Below are 26384 nucleotides of genomic sequence, written 5' to 3' on the forward strand. Positions count from 1 at the left end.
GTCCTCAGCATCCAAGGAACATAAAAGTCAAGAATCCAGGCATTTCCTTCATGCTGTACATAAAGAAAGATTTCTCAGATTATCAGGGCTAATAGGGAGACTGTTTTATTCAACTATAGAGTAGGAGTTCTTAGATGCATGTTTCTTCCTTCCTGTAAAAATTCAGTTGAGCAACTCTCTGTGTAAGTGAGAAGGACGGGTGGAGGCAAGACAGTTGGTTTTTTTTTTTTAATCACTAATTTAACATGCGACTAGAACTAGGCACCTGATGGTATGTGCGTTTGCTTTGGGCAGAGACTATAAACAGAGCCAAGCCTCGGAACGCAAGGTGTGTCGTCCATTTGCTGACCTCCCTGTTTGCCCAGCTGTGGGGTGACTCCCTTCCCATACCCCAGCTTCCCAGCTGCTTCCTAATGCTGTTTTATTTTTCTTTTAAACTGAAGTAGTCAACCAAATTTCTCCTAGACAGGTTGGATAATTACTGAAAACAGACAACTTTGCAATTACATGCAGCTCCGAAATTGCTGCCACTACTTTGTAGTTTAGCCCTTTGTTCTTGCTCAGCAGTGTCTTGGATGTGATTTTTGCTGGCTTAGTTTTCAAGAAGAGACATCATCGAATTTTAACTAAAACATGTAAAGCTCTTCATTAGCCCTGTATTTTATTTTTCAAAATAATCATCTTGATGATGTGTATTAAACTCGACCATAAGCAATTGCTGTGTTTATACCTTTTTAAATTTCTCCCAACAAAATAACTGGTTTATATAGTAGTAGTAGATGCGTCCATATCCAAGCTGTTTTGAATAAAAAAAAAACATGCATCTTTTGAGATGAGAAAGACTAAATGTCTTTCTTTAAAACATTACATTACTTTTGGTTGTTAGCAGTTTTAGTTATAAAATGGTTTCTGAGGGCTGGAGAGATAGTTCAGGGGTGAAAGTTTTTGTTATACACACAGTTGACTCCAGTTCAGTCTCTGATACCTGGCTGCCACCCCCACTCCCAGCATTGTTTGAATGATCCTTGAATACAGAGCCAGGAGTAAATCCTGAATACTGACAGGTGACCCAAAATTTAAAAAAAAAATCTTTGAATAACTTAAATTGGGGTACATGGAACACCCACCCCCTTTGGGTTCTTTAAAGGGTGAATGGATGAAGTAACATCTGATTAGCAGAAGGAAGCAATGCAATTTAATGGCTAACATATGGAGATTTTGCATGTCTGTAATTTTTAAAATAAATGGAACAAACCAGGTTTCTATATACAGTTCATAGATACATGAGGCCATGAGGCCTCAGGAGGAAAAGGCCTCATAGGGCTAGGAGGATGTGACTTCTTAGGACAGTCTTTTTATTTTCTTCTTTGTCCATTCTTTTTTTTGGGAGGGGGGGGGAGGTGGTTTTGGACCACATCCGATGATGCTCAGAGGTTGTTCCTGTCTATGTGCTCAGAAATCGTTCCTGGCTCAGGGGACCATATGGGACGCCAGGGATCAAACCCAGGTCTGTCCTGAGAAGCCACATGCAAGGCAAATGCCCTACTGCTGAGCTATCTCTTCAGCCCCTATGTTTGCCCAGTCTTAAAATAGATTTCTCTGATAATCAGGTTCATTTTGAAGCTATTCCTAAATCTAGGAATAGCTATAAAAAATACTATTATTTCTTAAATAATAGTAACAGTTTCTCCTGAGGCCCAATGCCTCTATTAGCCTTCATTCCTCAACCAAGTTGATAATGAAAAAGGACAACTCAGGACTTGTTGTGGAAAGTCTCTCTGACCCTTTTGGGAAACTGATCATATAATATGATTACTTGTAAATGAAATAAAAATCCATCTTCTGTAGGTGAGATTTTTGTTTTGTTTTGTTTTTGAGCTATACCTGATGGTGTTCATTCTCTACACTCAAAAAACTACTGGCAGGCTCTGGGCCATCTGAGATGCTGGGGATTGAACCCTGGTTGGCCACTTGCAAGGCAAATAGCCTATCTACTGTGCTATATCTCCAGATCCTATAGATGAGAGTTTGGCATGTTATAAGAAAGAACCTCCTTCAGTTCTTGGGTACTAAGTTCTGCTAATTCCATGATAAAGTCAGTTGCATTAGAATCATAATGCCTTGTGTATGTTGTACCTTTTAAGAAGTTTAATTGTGCTAAATAGAGTTCAGCATTGGCTCAGATATCTGACTCTATAGATTAAGTCAGATTGAAATTACATTAGAAAACTGTGCTCTTCCAAGTAACATTTCTTATATGAACATTCTTGTATCAATGATATATAACTGCTTAATAACTGGTTCATTATGTTTACAATATACATAAAGTATTAAAATAGTTATATTCTACCTATTATTAAACTTACTAAAATTCACATTATGCATATAATTCCTAAGAGAATAAATAGGGTATACGTAAATGTTTTCAGCTGAGCTTCAATTCTAAAGCTGGAAATATCTTAAAGCATTTAACAGGAAGTCAACTAAGTTGATGATGTCATATTACATATGTCATATGTCATGACATATTACAGTCATATTACAGAAATACTACACAGTGATTAACATTAAGTTTTAAGTATTTAGAGATTATAGGAAAATGTACAATGTGAACTAACTATAATTAAGTGGAAAGTAGATATGCACTATAATAAAATTACAAATATAATATGCTTTTAGGTATCTAGCCAGTCTCAAATTTACTCCTGGCTCAGTGCTGAGTGATCACTTGTGGCAGTATTCAGAAGACCATATGTAATGCCAGGGATTGAAATTGGGTTGGCTGTGTGTACTTTACCCACTGTACTATATCTTAGGTCCCTATTGCTTTCTTTTTCTTTTTTTTTAAATCCTAAATGTATGTCATTTAAGATTGTGTGTGGTCAGAAGAAAAATACTGCGTAGAAATAGATAAAAATCCTCAGAATAATTATTTGCTTTTTACCTATTTTCTTTTCTGTATCATATATTTCCTCCATTGAGCAGAAAGTATAATTTTGTGGCAGAAATAAAACTTTTCAAACTAATAATATGTAACCTTCATACTTATATTTTGACAAATAGAATTTATTCAATAAAATTCCTTTAGTAGGGACTGTACCGATTTGAGGTTTGTAATTCAAAGGTTGGTCAAAAATTTATCCATGAATAAGGATTTATTCTGCAAATTAATAATGCGGAGGAGATCTCAGAAAAAAATATTTTTTGAGCTTAAGGGAACTTTTCAAGTACATTTAAAGCAGGCAGAAAACTGCAAATCATTTTTTCATCAAAGCCTGTCTGTCCCCTAACGCCTTTCCCGGCAGGTGAATTTGCATAGTTCTTTTCTGCTGTCTTTAGAAGCAATAGTCCATAATTCATCTGTTTGACTAACATTCGACTCTCACTCTGCCAGTTGGAAGGTGATACTTTTTAACATATACGTGATATAATGGTTTCTCTTCATTCTCGAAGTTACAGACAGCCATCTTGTAACAATTTGGGTTCCATTTTCACAGGTGATGAAAACCTACCATATGTATCATGCAGAGAGCATCAGCGCAGAGAGCAAGCTGAAAGAGGCTGAGAAGCAAGAAGAGAAGCAAATCGGCAGATCTGGTGACACAGTCTTTCACATTATACTCGAAGAGAGACATCAGCGAAGAAGTTCTGTAAAGAAAATTGAAAAGATGAAAGAAAAGGTATGTCAACATTATCTTTTAGGGTCTTTCTGTTCCTGTTTGAGGGGACCCAACCAAGAACACGGCTGCAAGATTTTATGGGTACACACATTGTAAGCTAATTGAAAATGATGCCCATTTTCCTCCCATGGGCATAAAAAGTTTTTAAGAAATATAGTAATCAGGGGCTCAAGCAGTGGCACAAGTAGTAAGGCTTCTGCCTTGCTTGCACTAGCCTAGGACAGACCTTGGTTCCATCCCCTGGTGTCCCATATGGACCCCCAAGCCAGAAGCGATTTCTGAGTGCATAGCCAGAAGAAACTTCTGAGGGTCACTGAGTGTGTGACCCCCCCCAAAAAAAGAAAATGTAATCATGTCATAACAAACATCTGGCCACATTGAGTGATAAATGCCAAATATTTGCCACAACCGAATATGAAGAAAAAGATGTCATTGCGAATGGGCCTGAAGCCCACATACATTGTGGTAATTTTAGTTTGTTATTTAAAATGAACTTTCCTCAAAGCTCTTTGAATGTCACATGTATGTAGAGAATAAATTGTTTGGAATTATAATAATGTATGTACATTTCTCTTCATTATTAAAAAATGGCATTGTGTTCTTCCCAATGCCTGCATTGTCTTCTTTTTCAGAGACAAGCCAAGTACTCAGAAAATAAGCTAAAATCAATTAAGGCTCGGAATGAATATCTCCTCACCCTAGAAGCAACCAATGCCTCTGTATTCAAGTATTATATTCATGATCTTTCAGACTTAATTGATGTAAGTACTTAAAGTTCTTTTTTGTATTAAAAGGGGAATTAGCCATCACTACACTGTTTATTCTAAAATACCATCTTTTTTTTAAAACGCCATCATTACTAAAGTGGTATTTTATTTCTACTCGGAAATAAAAATGTCTCCATTAAACTATATGGTTCTAAGATGCTCTTGATAGTTAGATACACAGAGGGAAAAATGCACTCTGAGATCAATGAAACTCAGAGGAGTCACAATCTGTGAAGTTGTGAATGCCTAGAAAACTTAACTAAGAAGAGAACCTAGTTATGCTCAAAGATGGCGTGACAGGGCTGGTGAGATAGTACAATGGGTAGCACCCTTGCTTTTTCTTTTATACAACTAACCCATAACTCCATAAGGTCCCCCAAGTTCCACTAGGAATAATGCCTGAGTGCAGATCCAGGAGTAAGCCCTAAGCTGAGTATGTCCCAACAAAACCAGATTAAAAAAAAAATCCAAACAACCAAAAGAGAAAAGATGACTCTACCCTAACTGCAGTCATTGATTCAAAATACAGTTATTTGATATATTTAGTACTTCCTTTTAAAATTCTTTGGAATTTAAAATGGAAAAGATAGCTAAAGGAATGATTGCTCGATTAGAGTTTTTATAAATACTGTGATACAACATAGAGAACATATAACCTACTTTCAAACTTTCATCTCTTCTTCAGCAGATGATATAATAGAGCAGTAATTGGGCTGTTAGAACTCTCCAAGTATGTGTCCATTATTCTGATTGTGTACTAATCAATACCCTTATTCCCCAGATTGAACCCTCTGCATCATTCATTTGTGTCAGTGTGGACATTATGGACCAGTTGTTAACTAATGTTTTGCTAGATTACAGAGATGAAATCAGCAAAGATTCATTTTCTCCAAATCTGAAAATATCTGCAAATATAAGAAAAAGTGATGTGTTATAAGAATATCATAAAGTGATGGTGGCTTAACATGTTCTCTAATAGAACTATGCTTTTGTACTGCTTTGTCATTGAATTGAACATTTTTGTGATACTAGAAAATTAATTTTTTTTGGCTTTTGGGCAACACCTGGTGATACTCAGAGGTTACTTCTGGCTATGTGCTCAGAAATTGCTCCTGGCTTGGGGGACCATATGGATTGCTGGGGAGGTCTATCCTGGATTAGCCATGTGCAAGGCAAACACCCTACCACTGCGCTAGGGCTCTGGCTCTTAGAAAATTATTTTTCTATGATTCAGAACACCTGTTGTAATTTAGACATACATAGCTCATAGGTTGAATGGCAATGTTCCAGGGCTGCACCCAGTAGTGTTCAGGAGGACATGTAGGGCCAATGATGAAACTGGTATTGACTATACTCAAGGCAAAAGCTTTAAACCTTTTAGCCCAAGAGAATGCCTTTGCTCCTTGAATTGGTCTGATAAGACTTTTTTCTTTAAAATCTAAAAAGTTTTATTTGGTTATTATAATTTCTGTATACTGAGCCATTTAGTAATAAGTAAACCCACATGAGGCTCTTTTTCTCTTTTCCTTTTTTGTAAAATTTTAGCAAGTAATCCATCAGTTACTTATTTTTAGTGCAGTCATTTTTTTCAATATTAATTTTCCTCCAGACACTCTTATGAAACATTTTTCCTACAAGACTGCTGTAGATTTCCTGAAAAAAAAATGAGGAATTTTATAATTGCTGTTTTCAAATGTCAATCTAGGGTTGGAGGGAAAGTTCAGTGGGTTGGAGACATGCTTTGCGTGCAGGATATGTGGCCTTGCTCCTCAGCACCTTACAGTCCTCCAAGCACACCAAAATTAAACTGAGATAACTTCTGGATATATATGAAGATAGAGAGAACCAGTCATAATACTGTTGGATTACAAAGGACAGGAATAGGAGCCAGAGTGATAGTACAGCAGGAAGGGCACTTGCTTTGCACACGATTGACCTGGGTTTGATCCCTAACACTATATTGTTCTCCCAACCACCATCATGACAATTCTTGAGTACAGAGCCAAGAATAAGCCCTGAGAACTCCTGGATATAGCCCTCCCACCTCCCCAATTTTTTTTTTTCAAAAGGACAGGGTTAGCATGTCTGGGCTGTCAAACATATTCATTGAGGTCTTACTATGTGATAGGTACCTTTTCAACATAAGCTTATTTAGTCATCACTACCTTATAAGACAAATGTCATTTTCTCCATTTTTATAAGTATAAAGAATTTAGGTGTAGATAGGCTGGATAGCTTTCTGGTCATTACACAGCTAGTAAGGGATAAGTTTCAAATCCACATTTTTTTTTTCAAATCCAAATGTTTTAACCCTTCAAGTCTTATTCACTCTGATACAAATAGCTATGAGTTCCTAGTTAGATATATGTGATCATTTTAATTGCAATATTTTGAGTCTTTAAAGATCAGCCTTAAATATGAAAAGTGGCAACTGTATTTTCTCCAATACTCTATTACTCTAACAAATATGAATTTTTGAGTGATGTGCAACTGAAATGGAATACCCATTAGTGAAAATTATTTGTTGACCCATTTGTAAGGCAATCACAGTGTCACTGTACACTGCAAAATGCCTGCTGATTTTCTAGGAATCCAATTTGCATTTATAGCAGTGATTCTAAAAACCATTAAGCTTGACCCTTCTTGGTGAAAAAGAAACAGACTAATTATGCAAAAACATCTAGACTCCTTTATACTTTGTGAGAACATTTAGCAAAGAACCATTTATACTAGGTTCTCTAATCATTATTAGACCTGTTATACCTTTTTAAATGAGAGATGTTAGTGAAAAAATTAAGACTTTTTATTTTTTTAACTTTCAAATTATTTTATTTTTTATATATATTTTATTTAAACACCTTGATTACATACATGATTGTGTTTGGGTTTCAGTCATGTAAAGAACACCACCCATCACCAGTGCAACATTCCTATCACCAATGTCCCAAATCTCCCTCCTCCCCACCCGACCCCCACCTGTACTCTAGACAGGCTTTCCATTTCACTCATTATTATTCCATTCTAATTATTAGGACAGTTCAAAATGTAGTTATTTCTCTAACTAAACTCATCACTCTTTGTGGTGAGCTTCCTGAGGTGAGCTGGAACTTCCAGCTCTTTTCTCTTTTTGTGTCTGAAAATTATTATTGTAAGAATGTCTTTTATTTTTCTTAAAACCCATAGATGAGTGAGACCATTCTGCGTGTTTCTCTCTCTCTCTCTGACTTATTTCACTCAGCATAATAGATTCCATGTACATCCATGTATACGAAAATTTCATGACTTCATCTCTCCTGACAGCTGCATAATATTCCATTGTGTATATGTACCACAGTTTCTTTAGCCATTTGTCTGTTGAAGAGCTTCTTGGTTGTTTCCAGAGTCTTGCTATGGTAAATAGTGCTGCAATGAATATAGGTGTAAGGAAGGGGTTTTTGTATTGTAGTTTTGTGTTCCTAGGGTATATTCCTAGGAGTGGTATAGCTGGATCGTATGGGAGCTCGATTTCCAGTTTTTGGAGGAATCTCCATATCGCTTTCCATAAAGGTTGAACTAGACGGCATTCGCACCAGCAGTGGATAAGAGTTCCTTTCTCTCCACATCCCCGCCAACACTATTTATTCTCATTCTTTGTGATGTGTGCCATTCTCTGTGGTGTGAGGTGGTATCTCATCATTGTTTTGATTTGCGTCTCCCTGATGATTAGTGATGTGGAGCATTTTTTCATGTGTCTTTTGGCCATTTGTATTTCTTCTTTGTCAAAGTGTCTGTCCATTTCTTCTCCCCATTTTTTGATGGGATTAGATGTTTTTCTCTTGTAAAGTTCTGTCTGTGCCTTGTATATTTTGGAGATTAGCCGCTTATCTGATGGGTATTGGGTGAATAATTTCTCCTACTCAGTGGGTGGCTCTTGTATCCTGGGCACTATTTCCTGTGAGGTGCAGAAGCTTCTCAGCTTAATATATTCCCATCTGTTAATCTCTGCTTTTACTTGCTTGAAGAGTGCAGTTTCCTCCTTGAATATGCCTGTAGTCTCAATGTCCTGGAGTGTTTTGCCTATGTGTTGTTCTATATAGCTTATGGTTTTGGGTCTGATATCGAGGTCTTTAATCCATTTGGATTTTACCTTTGTACATGATGTTAGCTGGGGGTCTAAGTTCAAAAATTTAGACTTTTTAATGCAGTGCATTTTAAATGTGAAATATGGCAAAGAAAAACTATCTTTTTTAAACCAAAACACTATATAAATAATCAAAGTTGTGGTTGAGATCTTTTTCATATACTCCTCCAGTTTCTCTTAGATTCTACCCAGTCAATATTCCTTTATCGTCTCATAAATTTCCTATGATAACATAGTATTGGATGTCTTTATTAAAAATTTAAAAATTTGTACTTTAAGGGGAAGAGCAATGGCACAGCGGGTAGGATGTTTGCTTTCATAAGGCTGGTCCAAGTTTGATCCCCAGCATCCCATGTGGCCCCCCGAGCCTGCCTGGAGTGATTTCTGAGCTCAGAGCCAGGAGTATCCCCAGATCATCGCTGGGTGTGGCCGGGGAAAAATGTACTTTAAAACTAAACTTTATTATTAAAGAAATGATTTCTGTATACTGTAGGAAATTAGAAATTACAAGCAAAAATAAAATGATTGCATTCTTTTGGAGTGGGTTGGGCCACACCTGTTTGATGCTCAGGGGTTACTCCTGGCTAAGCACTCAAAAATTGCCCCTGGCTTGGGGGGACCATATGGGACGTCAGGGGATCGAACCACGGTCCTTCCGGTCCTTCCTTGGCTAGCGCATGCAAGCAGACACCTTACCTCTAGCGCCACCTCATCGGCCCCTATGATTGCATTCTTACCACCCAAGATCATCACTGTTATTAAATGCAGACTTTTTCTGCCCACACGTACATTTTTGTACTTGAAGAATATGAATTCATATTTATATACATACTGAGTTTTAGCCTACTTTGTTACAATAACTGATTTTCAGCTTCCATTTTAGACAAAAAAAAAGGTGGGAAATTTCTGGGCCACACCTGGCAGTGCTCAGGAATTACTCCTAGAAGTACTCAAGAGAACATATGTGGTGCCAGGGATCAAACCATATCTACATCATGCAAGACTAGAATCTTAACCCTGCTGCTATCTCTCTGGCCCCATTCTAGAAAAGTTGTACATCGTTTAATAATCAACTTTTATTCATATTTGTTACCCCAAAAGTGTGTTTCACAGCTGCTATGTCTAGACTAAACCCAATTTAGGATCATTTGAGTCTGAATGATAAGTCCCTTTAGTCTTTTCTAATCTAACAAAGTCCCATGTTGGAAATACAATTGCTGTGGAAATTATTGTTCCTCAGAATGTTTCAGCTTCTGAATTTATTCATTTACTTAACTTCATTTAACCCATTTCTCTAACTCTATTTCCTATAAAGCAAACATTATAATAAAGGTTGGCTATTCCCTTTAAGCAATTTTACAACCAACTATATCATAGATGCTATTTTGCTCTATTTTTTTGTAGCTATGCATCAACAACTGTTTAACTCACAAGTGGTGATGCTAAATGTTTGTTGGCTTGTGGTAATAGAACTCTGTAAACAACTACAGACATCTCAAGAGTACTCAGACCTGAATGCTAATTGCCATGGGATCTACTAATGGGAAGATCTGAGTTATAGTTTCCTTTTGATCAACAAACTACTGTTTTTAGATAACAAATAGTGTAAATCAAAGGGAAAGAAATTAAGGAGATATATTTTTACGTGACCCTGAGATGCAGTTCAGTGGGTGAGGTCAAACTTGGAATGTGTCCAATCCAAAATGGAGTTGATGATGTAGCTCAGGGGTACATTTTGCTTGTATAAGGAAGGGTCTACTTAGATCCCGTCATATACATGTGAAAAAATAAAATACATTATAAAATAAACTGCTGACTAATCTAGTGAAATTTGTTGAGCTGACTGAGTCTGAAGAATATCCTTAGTAAATTTTCATTTTCAGGATAGGAATCTGTTTGGCATCATGTGGGAAAGGTTCAGAATTAAATTTCTCAAATTCAAGTGCATAAGCGTGAATTCTAAGAAATATGTTGCACATATCGATCAAAGAAAATTTCATTGGCTTGAGAGAATAAAGGCATAATTGATGGAGAAATATTATAAAAGGGGAAAAGTGTAATTTTGTAAATAATGGGTTTTACATTAGTGGTCATTAATGTCTTCAACACTGAGCACAAAGAGAATATAACTATACTGTAAGAACTAGAACATTTCACTTGCAGAAAGAAAATAAAACATATACTAGCTATAAAAGATAATAGGTAGCAAGTGATTATTATTTGCTAAGAGAAGAGGTAAGGAACAAAGCATTGATTATGGCTAATAATTATTATTATTCTCACTGGGGAACCTTCCATCATGGTGGTGAGGTGGGGAAAACAAGGTGAGCCCAGCTCATGAAACCATACTGTGCTGAGCCTCCTATGTGCCAACGATGCACTAGCTCTCTGAGCTATCTCTTTGTTTGAGAATGAAAAATCTTTAATGCCAGAATCTCTCTCTGATCTGTAGTCAAGTTCATCACCCACCCTCTGGAATTCTTAAGCAGTGACATTCAGTTTACAAAACTGGGAAGTGGACTCTTTCACTTCAATTCCCCAAAAGAATTCAGAAAAAGAAAACACTCTATAGCAAAACTCTATTCGTGCTTTGTTCCAGAACACCTGTCCAGTAGTAATAAACTATTTGCCCTCTTTACAGCACAATTTTACGGTCTCCAATTTCACTTATCAAAGTTTTCAGTTCACTTTGGAGCTTGAAGAGAAATCTTTGATATAGTGGAACATTGCCACAGGATAATCCTCTACACTCCAGCTCAATTTTCTTGGTGGTGTTATCTGTCATATACTTTATTAGTCATTTATGCAGCATGAGATTGAAATTAGATTGCTTTACGTACTGCATGCCCTGTTTATTCTATCATTTCTAAATAATTAGCTGCCCTAAAGCTTTTAGCCTTATCCTTTTTGTCTCTAGGGACATGTGTTAAATTAAAAGGCAACTTACTCAGAGTCATATTTTTCTTAATTGGCTTGACTTTTCCTCCATCTTTAACAGTATTACAATTTGTTCATGAAAAAAAAATGGAATACTGGAGACCCCTTTTGGCCTGAACTCTTATTAAAAGATTATAGAGAGATCATGTTAATGGATTGAAATAGTATGGCCATGTAAACTGATTTATGTATATTTGTATTGTTTATGATCGAGTGATATTTAGAGACTGGAATAAATTAGAATTTGCTTTTAGTGAGCTGCTGTGAGCTTTTGATCAAGGAAGACATGGCTATCTGATTGCTTCTCTTTCCAGGGTTTCAAGGTTCCTTCTTGTCATGCCTCTGAATGTTAAGAATTGCTTGATTTGGGGCCGGAAAGATAGCACAGCGGTGTTTTTGCCTTGCAAGCAGCCGGTGTAGGACCTAAGGTGGTTGGTTTGAATCCCAGTGTCCCATATGCTCCCCCGTGCCGCCTGCCAGGAACTATTTCTGAGCAGATAGCCAGGAGTAACCCCTGAGCACAGCCGGGTGTGGCCAAAAAAAAAAAACAAACAAACAAAAAAAGAATTGCTGGATTCATGTTTCTTGGTTCCTTGTCTTACCTAAATTGACTTTTCAAGCTTGGTGATCAGGCCTTATCTGTCATTCCAGTATTCAGTTTTGTATATTTTACTGATTGTTGGGCATGTCTAATCAGACAGCTCTAGGGATCTTAAACACCAGGCAGTCAATAACATTTCCTGAAAAAAAAAATGATACTGCTTTTCTACATGGTCTCATGTAGCAAAATCTCAGCGCAGCCCATCTCTTCCTACAAAACCCTAATCTTATCACTTCTCACTGCCTGCACTCTTTCTTCTAGATTAACCTCTTATTTCTCACTGGTACTATTATACTGGCTTCCTAAGAGGTCTCCCAGCATTCACCAGGACATTCCAGTCAATCCATTCTCTTTCCAGTGTTCAAGTTATTCCTTAATTGAATCTCTTCTGCAGACTCCCATTTATTCGTTTTGAATAAAATCAAACAATTTATCAAGAGCCATTAGAGCAGTTTCCCCTAAGTCACTGGACTTCAGGTTCTCTGGTTTTTCAATGCCCTGGACTTGCTCAGCTTTTTCTTGCCTAGGGAGTTTTCTGCTTTGGGTCCAGAACAGTCTTTCTTCCAGAACTTTGAGTTCTTCTTTTCATTCATGTTGCACCCAGCTGCCCTTTATAAAAGAGCAGCTCCCCTTTTCCTCAGCAGAGCCTGTTCCTGTGATTTTATTTTCTCCATAGCACTTACCACCTGACTTGATTTTGGCTTGCAGTATTTGTTCTCTTTCCTCTTTTGATTTCAGAGTTACAGAGATTTGGCCTGGGCAAGCGTTGATGAGTTTAGTAACAGTTCCTTCAAAGGAAATGATTGCCTGTGGAGGTGGAAGCCTTATTAAGTAACAAATAATTATTATTACTCCTGGGTACATACATAGCCAACTTGATTCTCCTGCTGCTTTCTGTTTTGTATTCTTCCCTATCTATCAAAGCAGATGTAACAATTGGATCTTCTTATTGCTCAAGAGATATTGCTCAATTTTTGCTCAATGCTTGGCCACAATTGTTGAAGTAGGAGATCAATATTAAATGTTTATTCTTGGGGCAAGAGAGATAGTACAGAGGGTAATGCACTTGCCTTACATGCAACTAATGTAATTTTGATCCCCAGCGCCTTTTCCTCTGAGCCTTGTCAAGTGTGATTCCTAAGGACAGAACCAGAAGCCATCGATCGATCCTTGAGCACAGTTGGAAATCACTCAAAACTAAAAACTATCAGTAACTCATAGATGAAAGCAGATGTTAAATGTTGCTTATGATAGTTTAGACATCTAGTTCAGACTTGGGAGATATGCCTCTTCCATTAAATGCCTTTGTGAGTTTCAGAGTGAAGGAAACAGTGATATATAAAAACTAGTTATTCATTTAAAAAATTAACTTTGTTTAGGTTTTTTGAAAGAACCCAGGGCTGTCTGAATTTGCTTTTGTTGCACCTTTTTTTTTGTTTATTTGTTTGCTTGTTTTTCAGATATACTCAGAATAAAGGGTAAATCAAGTTTTGCCACTGTCCATAGCTCAGGATTGGTCAAGGCCAAATATAGTCCATGCTAGAGATGGAAACTGGCACAACTGTTCCTGGAAGTCTCTAAGACTGAGTTTAGAGTAGAAAGCTAAGGGAAATACTTTATTTTGACAACTATTGAATTTTGGTCACATCAGAACTCAAATGTGTGTTTCTAATGTAACCCAGAAATCACACTATTACCCTTTTGGAAAACTGGGTGTTGGATTTGTTTTATATGGTGTTCCATTATGGTAATCCATATCTTAAGACTGAGTTTACTACTTGGGCTTCTCAGATCACAGGGTGTTTGCAAAAGAAAAATGTACCATGTTTACAAGCATGATATGGTGCTTAAATAAAGATTTTATATATTAAAAAAAAAGAAAAATTTACCTTTGTGAACTTCAGTGATCCAGTTGCACCACAGTCAGAGAAAGGTAGCCAAACACACTGGTTTAATACCTCATAGAAGTATTTTGGTATTTCTTTTCGTATACATGCTTCTCTTTCTAACAATCTTTTCTCCTTTAGTTTAAACCATGATTGTATGTGTCCATTCAGTTTTTCATTCTCTGAACAACACTGTTTTGTTTTCATGAAATATTTTATTGGTTTCTTATGTATTTTCCTCATTAAACACTCTTGGGTTATAACTCAACTCTTTGTGCAGAAGCTGGCTTTTCATATCATCATTAATAATTCATAAGCTCCATAGAATTACTTTAGGTCTTTTTAACCAAGTCTCTTGAATCTTAACATACCCAATGTCATTTTAACTTCTAGTTTAGAAAAAAAATGTACTGATTCTGTGACTGGCCTTGCATTCTGTCTCATGAGACATTGTCTAAGATTGAGTTACGAGACCGACTCTGTAAACTAATCTTCAGAATTGAGCTTAGCAGAATGGAGAATGAAAGGGAATGGGGAGTTTAAGAAAAAGAACATTTATGGGTTGGGGAATGTTAGAATATTGTATGCATGAAACTCTGTCATTAACAGTTTTATAAATCACAGTGAGTAAGAAAAAGTGTTCAGAGTGTTTTTTGTTTTCCCCCATTTCTTTTTTTTTTTTTACATTCAGGATGCTTGAAGAAAACCAGAGTGTGAGAAGTGCTATCTCTCAAGACTAATAAAATCATGTCAATTAAGTAGCCTCACCGACTGATATGCACTGATAATAGGATCAGGGAGGAAATGCTCTGTCAAAGCTGATCGTGGACACCTCCTGAATACAGAGCTTAGTGCCCCAAAGATGCTATAGACCAGGGGTCTCAAACTCAATTTACCTGGGGGCCGCAGGAGGCAAAGTCGGGGTGAGGCAGGGCCACATAAGGGATTTCGCTTACTGAATATTCGCAATAAAATATCGCATTAGTAAGAAAAAAAATCGCAAAATATCGCATTAAACATTTGCATACCCCGAATGGAACTGCTCGGGGTATGCGAATGTTTAATGCGATTTTTTCTTACTAATGCGATTTTTATTGTGATTATTCGGTAAGCGAATAATCGCGAATACTGCGATATTTGAAGGCCGGCCGTGGGCCACAAAATGTTGTACAGAGGGCCGCAAACGGCCCGCGGGCCGCGAGTTTGAGACCCCTGCTATAGACGTTCCTGGATCAATTTCTAAAGCCAGCCTATCAGGAAACCATAGTGAAATCATGGTGTCTTACTAGGTCCTACCAAGTCCACACAGCTGAGCTGGGTGGGGAAATATGCACTGGAACTTTTGTAATCTTGGCATTTACTCACCAAAGAAGTCATGCTTAGGCATTTGAGGAATGAAACATTTAAATCTGGGAACAATGAAAACTAAGAATTTATTTTGTAAAGCATTAACTCAAAAATGAAGAGTTGGGCTTAAATTTCTTCTTTTCCATTTTCTTCTTTTTTTCCCTTTTCCTTTTTCTTTGAAATTGAAAAAGAACTAGGCTTTTGTAAGGAGAAAAACGAGGCTTTTCTCTGGGATGGTATTTTTTCCCCTCTCGGTTTCAATTTATGACTAAACTCCATTGGGATCAATGTTCATAAAATATATGTTAATTACACTTCAATTAAAAAGACTCATAAAGTAGCCTATGTGTTCTTCACTATAATAAAGTTGAATCCACTTCAGAATAGTGGAGTGTTTCAGAGCCCTGGGATTATTCAAAAGAAATGTATTAATTCCTTTGCAGTTTACTTTTTCATAAGAAAATAGGTTTTTTTTTTTGGGGGGGGGGGGCTATACTGGCAGCACTCAGGGGCTACTCCTGGCAGGCTGAGGGGACCATATGGGATGGTTGGGATTGAACCCTGGTTGGCCACATGCAAGGCAAATGCCTATCCGCTGTGCTATCACTCTAGCCCCATAAAATAATTTTTCAAATCCTCTGTATAAAACTGCTATGCAGAACTTTTATGGATTTGGGGGAACCAAGAGGAATGAAGGAATCACTAGAATTTTTAAATTTGCTGAAAATGAAAAAAAAATTGCTGAAAATGAATCATCATCTATATTTGAATGCAACTCATCACACTAGAAATGGTTTAGTGATGAGACTCCTGCATTGCACAATTGCCTTTTGCTTGCATTTGTAATTGTGACGTGGCAGCTACTTTCCCAACTTTTAAGTCAAGTAATTTTTAGTCAGGGAAATTAATTCTCTTGCCCCTTGAGAAATAGTGCCATCAAAGAATGGGATTACCTTTTTATTTGACTGTTTTATTGCAGTGCTTTTAAGTTTTAATATTAATCATATCTGGGTATTAATCAACTCCAGATTTTTTTAACTTTAGGTTCTAATTTAGTATACCAGGGATGGGTCCCAGGATTCTGCATTTCTTTTTTTATTTTTTATTAAAGAAATATTTGGTTCTCATTCCAAATTTATTTTTTATTTTAATTTTATTGAAAACATTGTGATTTACAAAGTCCTTTATAGTTGAGTTTCAGACATTTAATGAATCAGGGTCAATCCCACCATCAGTGTCAACCTTCACCACCAATGTTCCCTAGGTATATCCCATATTGCCCCCCTATACCCCCCTATACCTGCCAATATAGCAGGCCCATTTTAAGATTAGATTGTTAAAGTTGGTTTCATTGTTGTTGCCTTTGGCTTGGATATTTAGTTCTGTCCTTTATTTAACACTACCAATGCACATAAGACCACTTGGCCCTTGGCCCCCAGGATTCTGCATTTCTTTCTTTTTCTTTCTTTCTTTCTTTTTCTTTCTTTCTTTCTTTCTTTCTTTCTTTCTTTCTTTCTTTCTTTCTTTCTTTTTCTGTCTTTCTTTCTTTCTTTCTTTCTTTCTTTCTCTCTCTCTCTCTTTCTTTCTTTCTTTCTTTCTTTCTTTCTTTCTTTCTTTCTTTTTTCTTTCTTTCTTTCTTTCTTTCTTTCTTTCTTTCTTTCTTTCTTTCTTCTTTTTTTTTTTATTATAAACGAGGACTTCTGTTCTCAGCAGCCTGCTAAGATGTTTATGTGTGCTTATCTGTCTCCTGATCCTGTAGGTTGCAGCTGTGCTAGGAGGTTCTCTCACCACACTCCAGTTCACCTAACTACCACTGAAAGTAAGAAAGACCAGGCACGAAGGCTCAGTGGGTTTTCTCAGTGCTCCTTCTGCCAGGTTGGCTGCATGCTAGGATAGGTCACAGGCAAAGAGTATCACAGGGAGGAAGCTGGTGGGCTTGCTTGGAACTCCTTCCACCAGGATGGAGGCCTCCTCTCCCCATTTGTAATGGGGCAGTTGATCACTAGGTGACTGCTTTCTGCATCTTGGCTATTAGCTCTTTGAGATGTTTGCGAATGTGTTTCTCTCATTGGTTAGTAAGTCATGTCTTCATTCTTCAGGATTCTGCATTTCCAACAAGATCCAAATGACACTCATTCTTCTGCTGTTTTGCAGGCCAGGCTTCAATAAGCATGATGTTATGGTATCATTATGTAAAACTCCCTGATTTAATAATCCTGAAAATGGAGGGTGAGGATGAAATTGAATTGGTTGACGTGTCTCAAAACTGACCATGGATCGAATTTGAGCCTTGAAAAAGGCTGATCTAAAGGTCCCAATTTGGTGGATTTAGCCTTTGCGCAATGATTGCTTCCTTGTAGCCTCTACACTAATTTTTAAGTAGCAATAGAATCCAAGTCTTATATTTGAATTCTTGAAGATTAGATAATATTTGTGCTATTTTTCTGCATAGTAAGACTGACTACCTGGACCATAGCAAAATAGCAGACACATGCCTACTAGCTGACCAATCTAATTGAGATAAATGAAGTGATTGATTTTCATTAAAACATTATAAGGATAAACTTGTTTAGATACATTTAAGCCATTTATTTCTTAAGAAAATTTTATTGTTTTTATGTGGAAAACTAAAGTTCTGTCAGTAGTATACAGCTAAAATTTAGAGTTACTGGTTTTTGAAATCATACGCTGTTAAAATGTATCATGAAAAATTAAATATATCAGTGCTGTATAGCCCCAAAGCATCCCCAGATTGTCCTTGGTGCCCTGGTAATCCCTCAAACATGGCTGGATGTGGTCTTCCCAAATAAATTTAATTAACAAATTAATTCATAAAGTATAGTGAAGATTTGAGAATCCCAGTACCCTGCAGTACTAAACAAATTCTGTCTCCAGTAAAAGATCTTACTTTAGCAATTGTTTTTGGGGAGTTAGGTATTTGTTTCTGTTGGCTTCTTTTTCAAAGGTGTGGGGATGGCACCACATCTAGCAGTGCTTGGGTTTACTACTGGTAGTGCTTAAGGGACCAAGTACCAGGAATCAAGTAGGGTCAGCAGTAGGGAGCAATGTAAATGCCTTAACTATCTGGCCCTAGTGATAATTTTTTTTTTTTAAGTTTTTGAGTCACACCCAGTGGCACTCAGGGGTTACTCCTGGCTCTGCGCTCAGGAACCATATGGGATGCCAGGATTCAAACCACCGTTTATCCTGGATTAATTGTGTGCAAAGCAAACGCCCTACTGCTGTGCTATCTCTCCAGCCTCCCTAGTGATAACTTTTGACTGAAAGATTGTATTCTAAAGCTAAAAGAAGTCATTCTTAGGGGCCGGAGAGATAGCGTGGAGGTAAGGCGTTTGCCTTTCATGCAGGAGGTCATCGATTTGAATCCCGGGGTCCCATATGGTCCCCCGTGCCTGCCAGGAGCAATTTCTGAGCTTGGAGCCAGGAATAACCCCTGAGCACTGCCGGGTGTGACCCAAAAACCACAAAAAAAAAAAAGTCATACTTAGACTATTTTCCTAGATTTGAAGCTGTTTTTCTCAATAAGAGTAAGGTCGTTATTGAGTTATGATACAATATTCCAAATATTATACAAATATATTTGTGCCTTAGGAAAAATAATAAATCATGGTTTCCAGCTCAGAATGCATGAGCAAAACTTGGAAGAGATTTTCCCCATTTTTTGCTTTCAGTATTTGTTTCTTTTTCTTTAATAAATATTGAGGTATAATTCAGAGATCATACAACTCAAGCATTATGTCTGCAGTTTTAATATTCACAGAATTGTATAACTTTAGGACATTTTTATTACACCAAAGAGAAATTATTTACTCCTCAGCTCTCACTTCTCAATTTCTCCATCCACCAGCCCAAGGCAACCACTTATGTACTGTCTCTAGATTTGCCTATATCAGACACTTTTTTAAAATGTAGTCATAGTATATTTGATTTCTTGAAATGGCTTCTTTCTTTTTGTAAATTTATTTATTTTTTTTTTTTGGTAAATTTAAAGGTTATTTTGGTTTCTTTGGGGGAAGGTTTTGGGTTTTTTCTGGTTTGTGTGTGTGTTGGTTTTTTTGGGGGGAGGGGGGCACACCCTGCATCACTCAGTAATTACACCTGGCTCTGTGCTTAGAAATTGCTCCTAGCAGGCACAGGGGACCATATGGGATGCCAGGAATCAAACCAGAATTCATCCTGTGTTGGCCGCATGCAAGGCAAATGACCTACCTGCTGTGCCATCACTCTGGCCCCTCAAAGTTGTTTTGGGGGCCAGAGAGAGCACAATAGGTAATGTGCTTGCCTTGCACACAGCCCAACCCATGTTAAATCTCTGGCACTGCATATGGTCCCCTGAGCACAGAGCCAGACTAAAACCTGAGTACCAATGGATGAGGCCCCAAAATACAACACCCACAAAATGATCCCATGTTATATAGCATGTACCAGTTCTTCATTCCTATTTAATGGTTGAATAATCTGTCATTTTTTTTTGTCTCTTTCTGGGTTGTTGGATACTTAGAATGTCTCTACTTTTCGACTTTAAAAAATAATGCTGCTAATAGGTACTCATATATGCTATTGTGTGAGGAAACATTTTCATTTCATTTGCACAGATACCTGAATTCAAAATGTCCAAATAATATGTTAATTACATGCATAATCTTACCAACACCAGAATGTTTTTCAGAATGCTGTACATTTTAAGAGTTGTCTGTCAACTCAGATCCTTCACATCTTCCACTTGTGTCTGTCTGAATTTAGCCATCCTGGTTTATTATGGGTTCAATTTTTATTTCCTATGGTAATGATGGATAATGTTGAACATTTTGTAATTTACTTACTGACCATCTGTATATCTTATGTGAAGAAATGTTTATTCAGATTCAGTGCCCACTTCTATATTGAACTATTTTTCCTTTTATCATTGAGTTGTATAAGTTCTTTATATTCTAGATGTAAATTCTTCATCAGACATAATCTACAACAAACATTGTTCCAATCTGGGTGATCTTTTTACTTGCTAATATCTTAGATACAAAAAAGTCTTCAATTTTGATTAAATGAAATTCATATTTCATATGAATTTCAAATTCATATTTGCTTGTTTTTTTGATGCTTTAGCAAATGTTTAATACAAGGTTGTGAATTTTCCCTTAATATTTTCTTCTAAAAATTCTATTGATGTAGCTATCTTCTTTGGGTCTTCAACTCATTTTGAGCTAACTTTTATATATGGAATTCTTTTGTTCTTTAAGTGCTGTGATCTTGGCTACCATGCAAGTCTGAATAGAGCCCTAAGAACATATCTGTCTGCAGAATATAATCTTGAAACCTCCAGACATGAAGGCTTAGACATTATTGAGAATGCAGTGGACAATTTGGAGCCCAGAAGTGATAAACAGCGATTTATGGAGATGTATCCTGCTGCATTCTGTCCACCCATGAAGTTTGAGTTTCAGTCTCACATGGGTGATGAGGTTAGTAATTGATTTCTTGTTTGTTTGTTTGTTTGTTTGTTTGGGGGCCACACCCGATGTAGCTCAGGGGTCACTCCTGGCTATACGCTCAGAAATTGCTCCTGGCTTGATGGACCAAATGGGAGACCGGGTATTGAACCAAGGTCCATCCTGGGTCAGACACGTCCAAGGCAAACACCCTACTGCTGTGTTATTGCTCTGGCCCCAATAACTGATTATTTTTAAACTAGCAAATTATCTCTTCACTAAATTTCTCCCCACTTGCTGTGACCCAACAGTTGTAAGAATTCAGTGATTTTTCTCTCTGTCCCTTTGCACATGATTTCAGTATAATGTTATGATCAGGGTTCTCACTTTTAAAACAAAGGTCAAACATTCAAATACTTAATGCCCATTAAATCAGAAAGCTCTTCCTCTACCTCAACACACCCAGATTTTAATTCAAAGCAAAACATTTTGCTGATGCAATAGAATATGTGAAAAGCTCTTTCATCATGATTTTTTTTAATTCACATAAAGAAAAATAATTTTAAATTATAGGAAATGGAGAGAAGAAAACTAAAATTTAAATCAGTGAGGGTGGGGTTTGGGGGGGATTGATACTATGCCTGGAGGTACTCAGGTGATAATCCTAGCTCTGTGTTCAGAAGTCACCCCTGGCAATGCTTCAGGGACCACATATGTATGGGCTGGTGCCAGGGACTGAAGCAGAGTTGGTGACATATTAGCACCTTACTTCCTGTGCTCTCTTTGCAGAGACTTATTGGTTTTATTTTGGAGCCATTGATGGCATTACTCAGGGACCACTCCTCATGATGCTGGAGAAAGCATGCAGTGCCAGGGATTGAACTGGGGTTGGGGGGTGGGGGCGTCTCACAAGCAATACATTTGCTCCAGCCCTTTGAGCCATTTTACTGACCCTGCGAAGCATTGTTTTTAATTTGATCATTTTATTTCTTATATAGTAACCATAAAATTATAGTCGTTCATAATTGGACTTTAGGCATACAGTGTTTCAGCACTAATCCTTTCATCAGTATTCACTCTCCCCACCAATGTTCTTCCACCTCCATTTGCCGCCCACCACTTTGCTTCTACGAGAGACTTATTTCTTATCTCACTTAGATCTTATTTCAAAGATATAATAGAATTATTTCTCTCTAGTATAATTGGCAATAACAACAAAAATGCAAGGGACAGATTCACTGTGTTAAAATAATACTAGTAAATAACAAAGTGAAACTATTAAGCCATATATATAATATATAACATATATGCATATATATAATAACATATATATTTGTGCACTGTAGTTTGCAGTACTGTTGCTGATAGGTTTTCATAAATAACACTTTACCACTTTTTAGCACTACTACCTCCACTTGGTTGACAACTTTCATCCAACATAGGCATTTCCCACCTTACCCCATCCCACGCACACACATTTGCCCCCACCTTCACCCCAATCCTATCCAAAGACAATGTAAATAAAGAATATGAGAACTGGTAGTCAGTAGGGAATAAGTCCCTTGAGGAGACTGGAGGATAGCAAAGCATTTTTCAAGACTCAAGTTGGCTCCAAACTGATAAAGTGAGCATGAGAAATGATGTGTCTTAGGTACTTCACATAGATTTAGCTTTCTATTTCATTTTACCCAAGGAAAAAAATTCATTTAAAGTGATTATGAGTTTCCGTGTTCTATTTTATTATCTACAGACATTAAAAAAGAAGAACTGGTTAATGGAATGCACTATAGCCCTTCGTATCCCAGATGTGCAAAACAATACTCATAAATTAAAATTTCAATTTTAGTTTATTTTGGTGATACTATTTTAGATAGATCCAATTATAATCTTATAGCATATTCTAATGCCATATTTTTCTGAAATACCTAGTGTTGATAATTATAAGTTCGACATGTGCATATCTGTTGCACTTTTATCTAATTTTATTTTTACTTGACTTGATAATGAATAATTTGGTTAGAAATAGAATATAGTTTTTATGCCACTAACACATGATTTCACCCAGCCTTATATCTCCAAAACCAAATGGTTGCTATTTTAATTTTTCAGTTGTAGCTATTTTAAACAGAATGATAAAGTATCACAACCAGACTTTGATTTGGCTTAATAGTTTCACTTTCCTTACTAGTATTATTTTAATACAGTGAATCTGTCCCTTGCATTTTTGTTGTTATTGCCAATTATACCAGAGAGAAATAATTACAATTATATATTTGAAGATTATGTACAAGGAATTCACATCCGCCAAGGGTGTTACTATAAAAAGGAAGATGGGAACTTATCTGTGCTGTAGTTTTAATATGATACTTTAATCTTAGATTTACCCATAAATAATATCATGACCAAACTATCTTTCCATCTAAAGCCTAACAGAATTGGCCTCTTCCAGTTTTGAGTGACTTGCTGATAGTAACAAGGCAAGCCATGTTTGTTTGAAAAAGGCTAAAAATAGTCGTTCACACATCCTAAGTTTTTTACTGTGCCAAGCAGTACGTACATTATATCATTTTGTTCCCACAACCACCTCGTACTGTAGGAAACCCATTATCCCCATCTCATAGATAAGAAAACTGATGTTAATCCTTTGGATTGTTAACCTGACTGACTATAACCATGTAGCTCTTTCTTATTTTCTTTTTTTTTTTTTTTTTTTTTTTTTGGTTTTTTGGGCCACACCCGGCAGTTCTCAGGGGTTACTCCTGGCTGTCTGCTCAGAAATAGCTCCTGGCAGGCACGGGGGGGGGGGGGGGGAAGGCGACCATATGGGACACCGGGATTCGAACCAACCACCTTTGGTCCTGGATTGGCTGCTTGCAAGGCAAACCCCGCTGTGCTCCGGGCCCTCTTTCTTATTTTCTTTCCTTCCGTCATCCTTCCTTCCTTCCTTCCTTCCTTCCTTCCTTCCTTCCTTCCTTCCTTCCTTCCTTTTTCTTTCTTTCTTTCTTCTTTCTTCCTCCCTCCCTCCCTCCCTCCCTCCCTCCTTTCTTTCTTTCTTCCTTCCTTCCTTCCTTCTTCCTTCCTTCCTTCCTTTTTCTTTCTTTCTTCTTTCTTCCTCCCTCCCTCCTTTCTTCCTTTCTTCCTTCCTTCCTTCCTTCCTTCCTTCCTTCCTCCTTCCTTCCTTCCTTCCTTGCTTCCTTCTTTCTTTCTTTCTTTCTTTCTTTCTTTCTTTCTTTCTTTCTTTTATTTATTTCTTCTTTCTTTCTTTCTTTCTTTCTCTCTCTCTCTTCCTCCCTCCCTCCCTCCCTCCCTCCCTCCCTCCCTCCCTTCCTCCTTCCTTCTCTCCTTCCTTCCTTCCTTCCCTCCCTCCTTCCTTCCCTCCTTCCTTCCTTCCTTCCTTCCTTCCTTCCTTCCTTCCTTCCTTCCTTCTCTTTTCTTCTTTTTTTTTTGTGGGGAGGCCACACCTGGCTGTGCTCAGGGGTTACTCCTGCATCTGCACTCAGAAATTGCTCCTAGCAGCCTCCAGAGACCATATGGAATGCCAGGACTGGAACCCGGGTCATCCCAGGTTGGGTGCAAGGCAAATGCCCTATCACTGTGCTATCTCTCCAGCCCCACCATGCAGCTCTTTCTTTCTTTTTTTTTTTTTTCTTTTTTTTTTTGGTTTTTGGGCCACACCCGGTGACGCTCAGGGGTTACTCCTGACTATGCGCTCAGAAATTGCTCCTGACTTGGGAGACCATATGGGACGCCGGGGGATGGAACCACGGTCCGTCCGAGGTTAGTGCGTGCAAGGCAAACATCCTACCATTTGCACCACTGCTCCGGACCCTCCATGCAGCTCTTTTGTTTTTTCTCTTTTTTGTTTTTTGTTTGTTTGTTTGTTTTTATGCAGCTCTTTTAATTGCCTTAACTTTTGTTGAAATGGTCCGTGTGGATCATCCTGTCTTCTCTGCCCTCTGCACAAAGTCATTAAGAATCCCACTAATACAACGTCAGCATAAGAACTCCTGCTCCAGCAACTGCCCCATTCTTAGAACGAGCTCCTTGCAGCTGTGCTTGGCCCCATCAGATCCAGGTCAAGCAGCTGCCTGCACTCTTAACACTTACGTAACAGGCCCATATTTAAAACTGAACTTTCTAGGCAACTGTTAAAAGTAAATCTGTTGGTGGAATCTTGAGTGGATCAGCATGATACTGGTGTGGTTTATGTGGGAGAACTGTGCCTCTAGGGGAGAAGGCTGCTGGCTCAGGTTCTAACTGTGGTTTCTGATTCCCTTCCAGGTGTGCCAGGTGAGCGCTCAGCAGCCAGTCCAGGCCGAGCTCATGCTCAGGTATCAGCAGCTCCAGTCCCGACTGGCCACACTCAAAATTGAGAATGAGGAGGTGAGCATACTGTCAAGGCCATAAGTAAAATGTTTTTCCTTGGGAGGCATATAGCTTTTCACATGGACAACTATTTAACATCCTAAAAGTAACTCTCTCTGTCTTACTCCTTTTACAATAAATCGGTGCTCCTAAAATACTCTTTGGAGAAGGATAAAAGTGACAGCCAGTCTCCCATCCATCACTACCACCAGACATTCACAGTAGACATGTGTAAAATTTATACTTCAAATTAAACATTCTTCCCCTGGATGATCATGTGTAGAATTGAACTATTGAATGGCATATTAATTTAATCCTGACTTTGAAAGTTAGTTCTTTAGATAGTTTTTCTTTTTCCTTTATGCTTTTTCACAGTCTGGATTTATTTTATATGGATTTTGGGCCACACCTAGTGACACTCAGGGGTTACTCATGGCTATGCACTCAGAAATCTCTCCTGGCTTGGGGGACCATATAAGGTACTGGGGATTGATCCTTTCTGGATCAGACACATGCAAGGAAGTGCCCTACAGCTGCGCTATCGCTCCGGTCCATGGATTTTTTTTTTATCCTGAGCATGATATTACTGATATAATTAATACAAAAGTCAAATTCTACAATAGTATTTGACTGAGAATACCAAAACACTTTTTCTGGCATCGATGTATTTACATGGGTTAGGACAGAAAATGTGAACTGTAAATTTAAAGTTGAGCCAGAAAACACCCATACAATTCAGTTGCCTGTTTCAGAAATTAGTTTAATTGCATCCATATTCCCCTAGAATAAAAAATGTAAACCACAAGTGTTCTCAGTTGTCATTTATAGACACATGAATCAGAGTTACTCCAGTTAGAAAATTAACTTATTAGTTGATTTTTTTCAGTACCCCCAGGCATGATTAGGTTTGTGTGCAGGGATTTAGTTCTCTGTTCATCACTTTGAAATATCTTCATGTTTACTGGGACCTACTGCATTTTGGGATATCCAAGACTATATGTCCCATGCAGCTCGTCTTCTCATGTTTTTCTAGCATCATTCTCTCTGAAGCAGAATCCTTTGTTGATCTGACTTTAGTCATGCATACTTCTAAACCAACTGTTCAGTCCAGAAAATGGGATTCTTCCATTGGTCCAACTACAGTATATCATGCTGTTCAGGGGCTGTTTTGATTGATAGCCCTCACAAATAGGTCTTTCTAGAGACAAACATTCCCCAAAGGAAAATTGAAACA

At 37.6% G+C, this 26384-nt stretch overlaps 1 protein-coding gene across 2 annotated transcripts in view; it reads left to right on the forward strand.

Moving 5' to 3' along the window:
* SRGAP1 (SLIT-ROBO Rho GTPase activating protein 1) overlaps positions 1–26384 on the forward strand; it is a 340351-nt gene that overhangs the window by 228521 nt on the left and 85446 nt on the right. For both annotated transcript variants that reach the window (XM_049782733.1, XM_049782732.1), the window contains exons 5-8: positions 3498–3680; positions 4313–4441; positions 20597–20818; positions 25067–25168. In XM_049782733.1, coding sequence (XP_049638690.1) covers positions 3498–3680; positions 4313–4441; positions 20597–20818; positions 25067–25168 — 636 coding nt within the window. The remainder of the gene's footprint in view (positions 1–3497; positions 3681–4312; positions 4442–20596; positions 20819–25066; positions 25169–26384) is intronic.

Source organism: Suncus etruscus, chromosome 11 (genome assembly GCF_024139225.1).
Source record: "Suncus etruscus isolate mSunEtr1 chromosome 11, mSunEtr1.pri.cur, whole genome shotgun sequence".
Lineage (NCBI taxonomy): Eukaryota > Metazoa > Chordata > Mammalia > Eulipotyphla > Soricidae > Suncus > Suncus etruscus.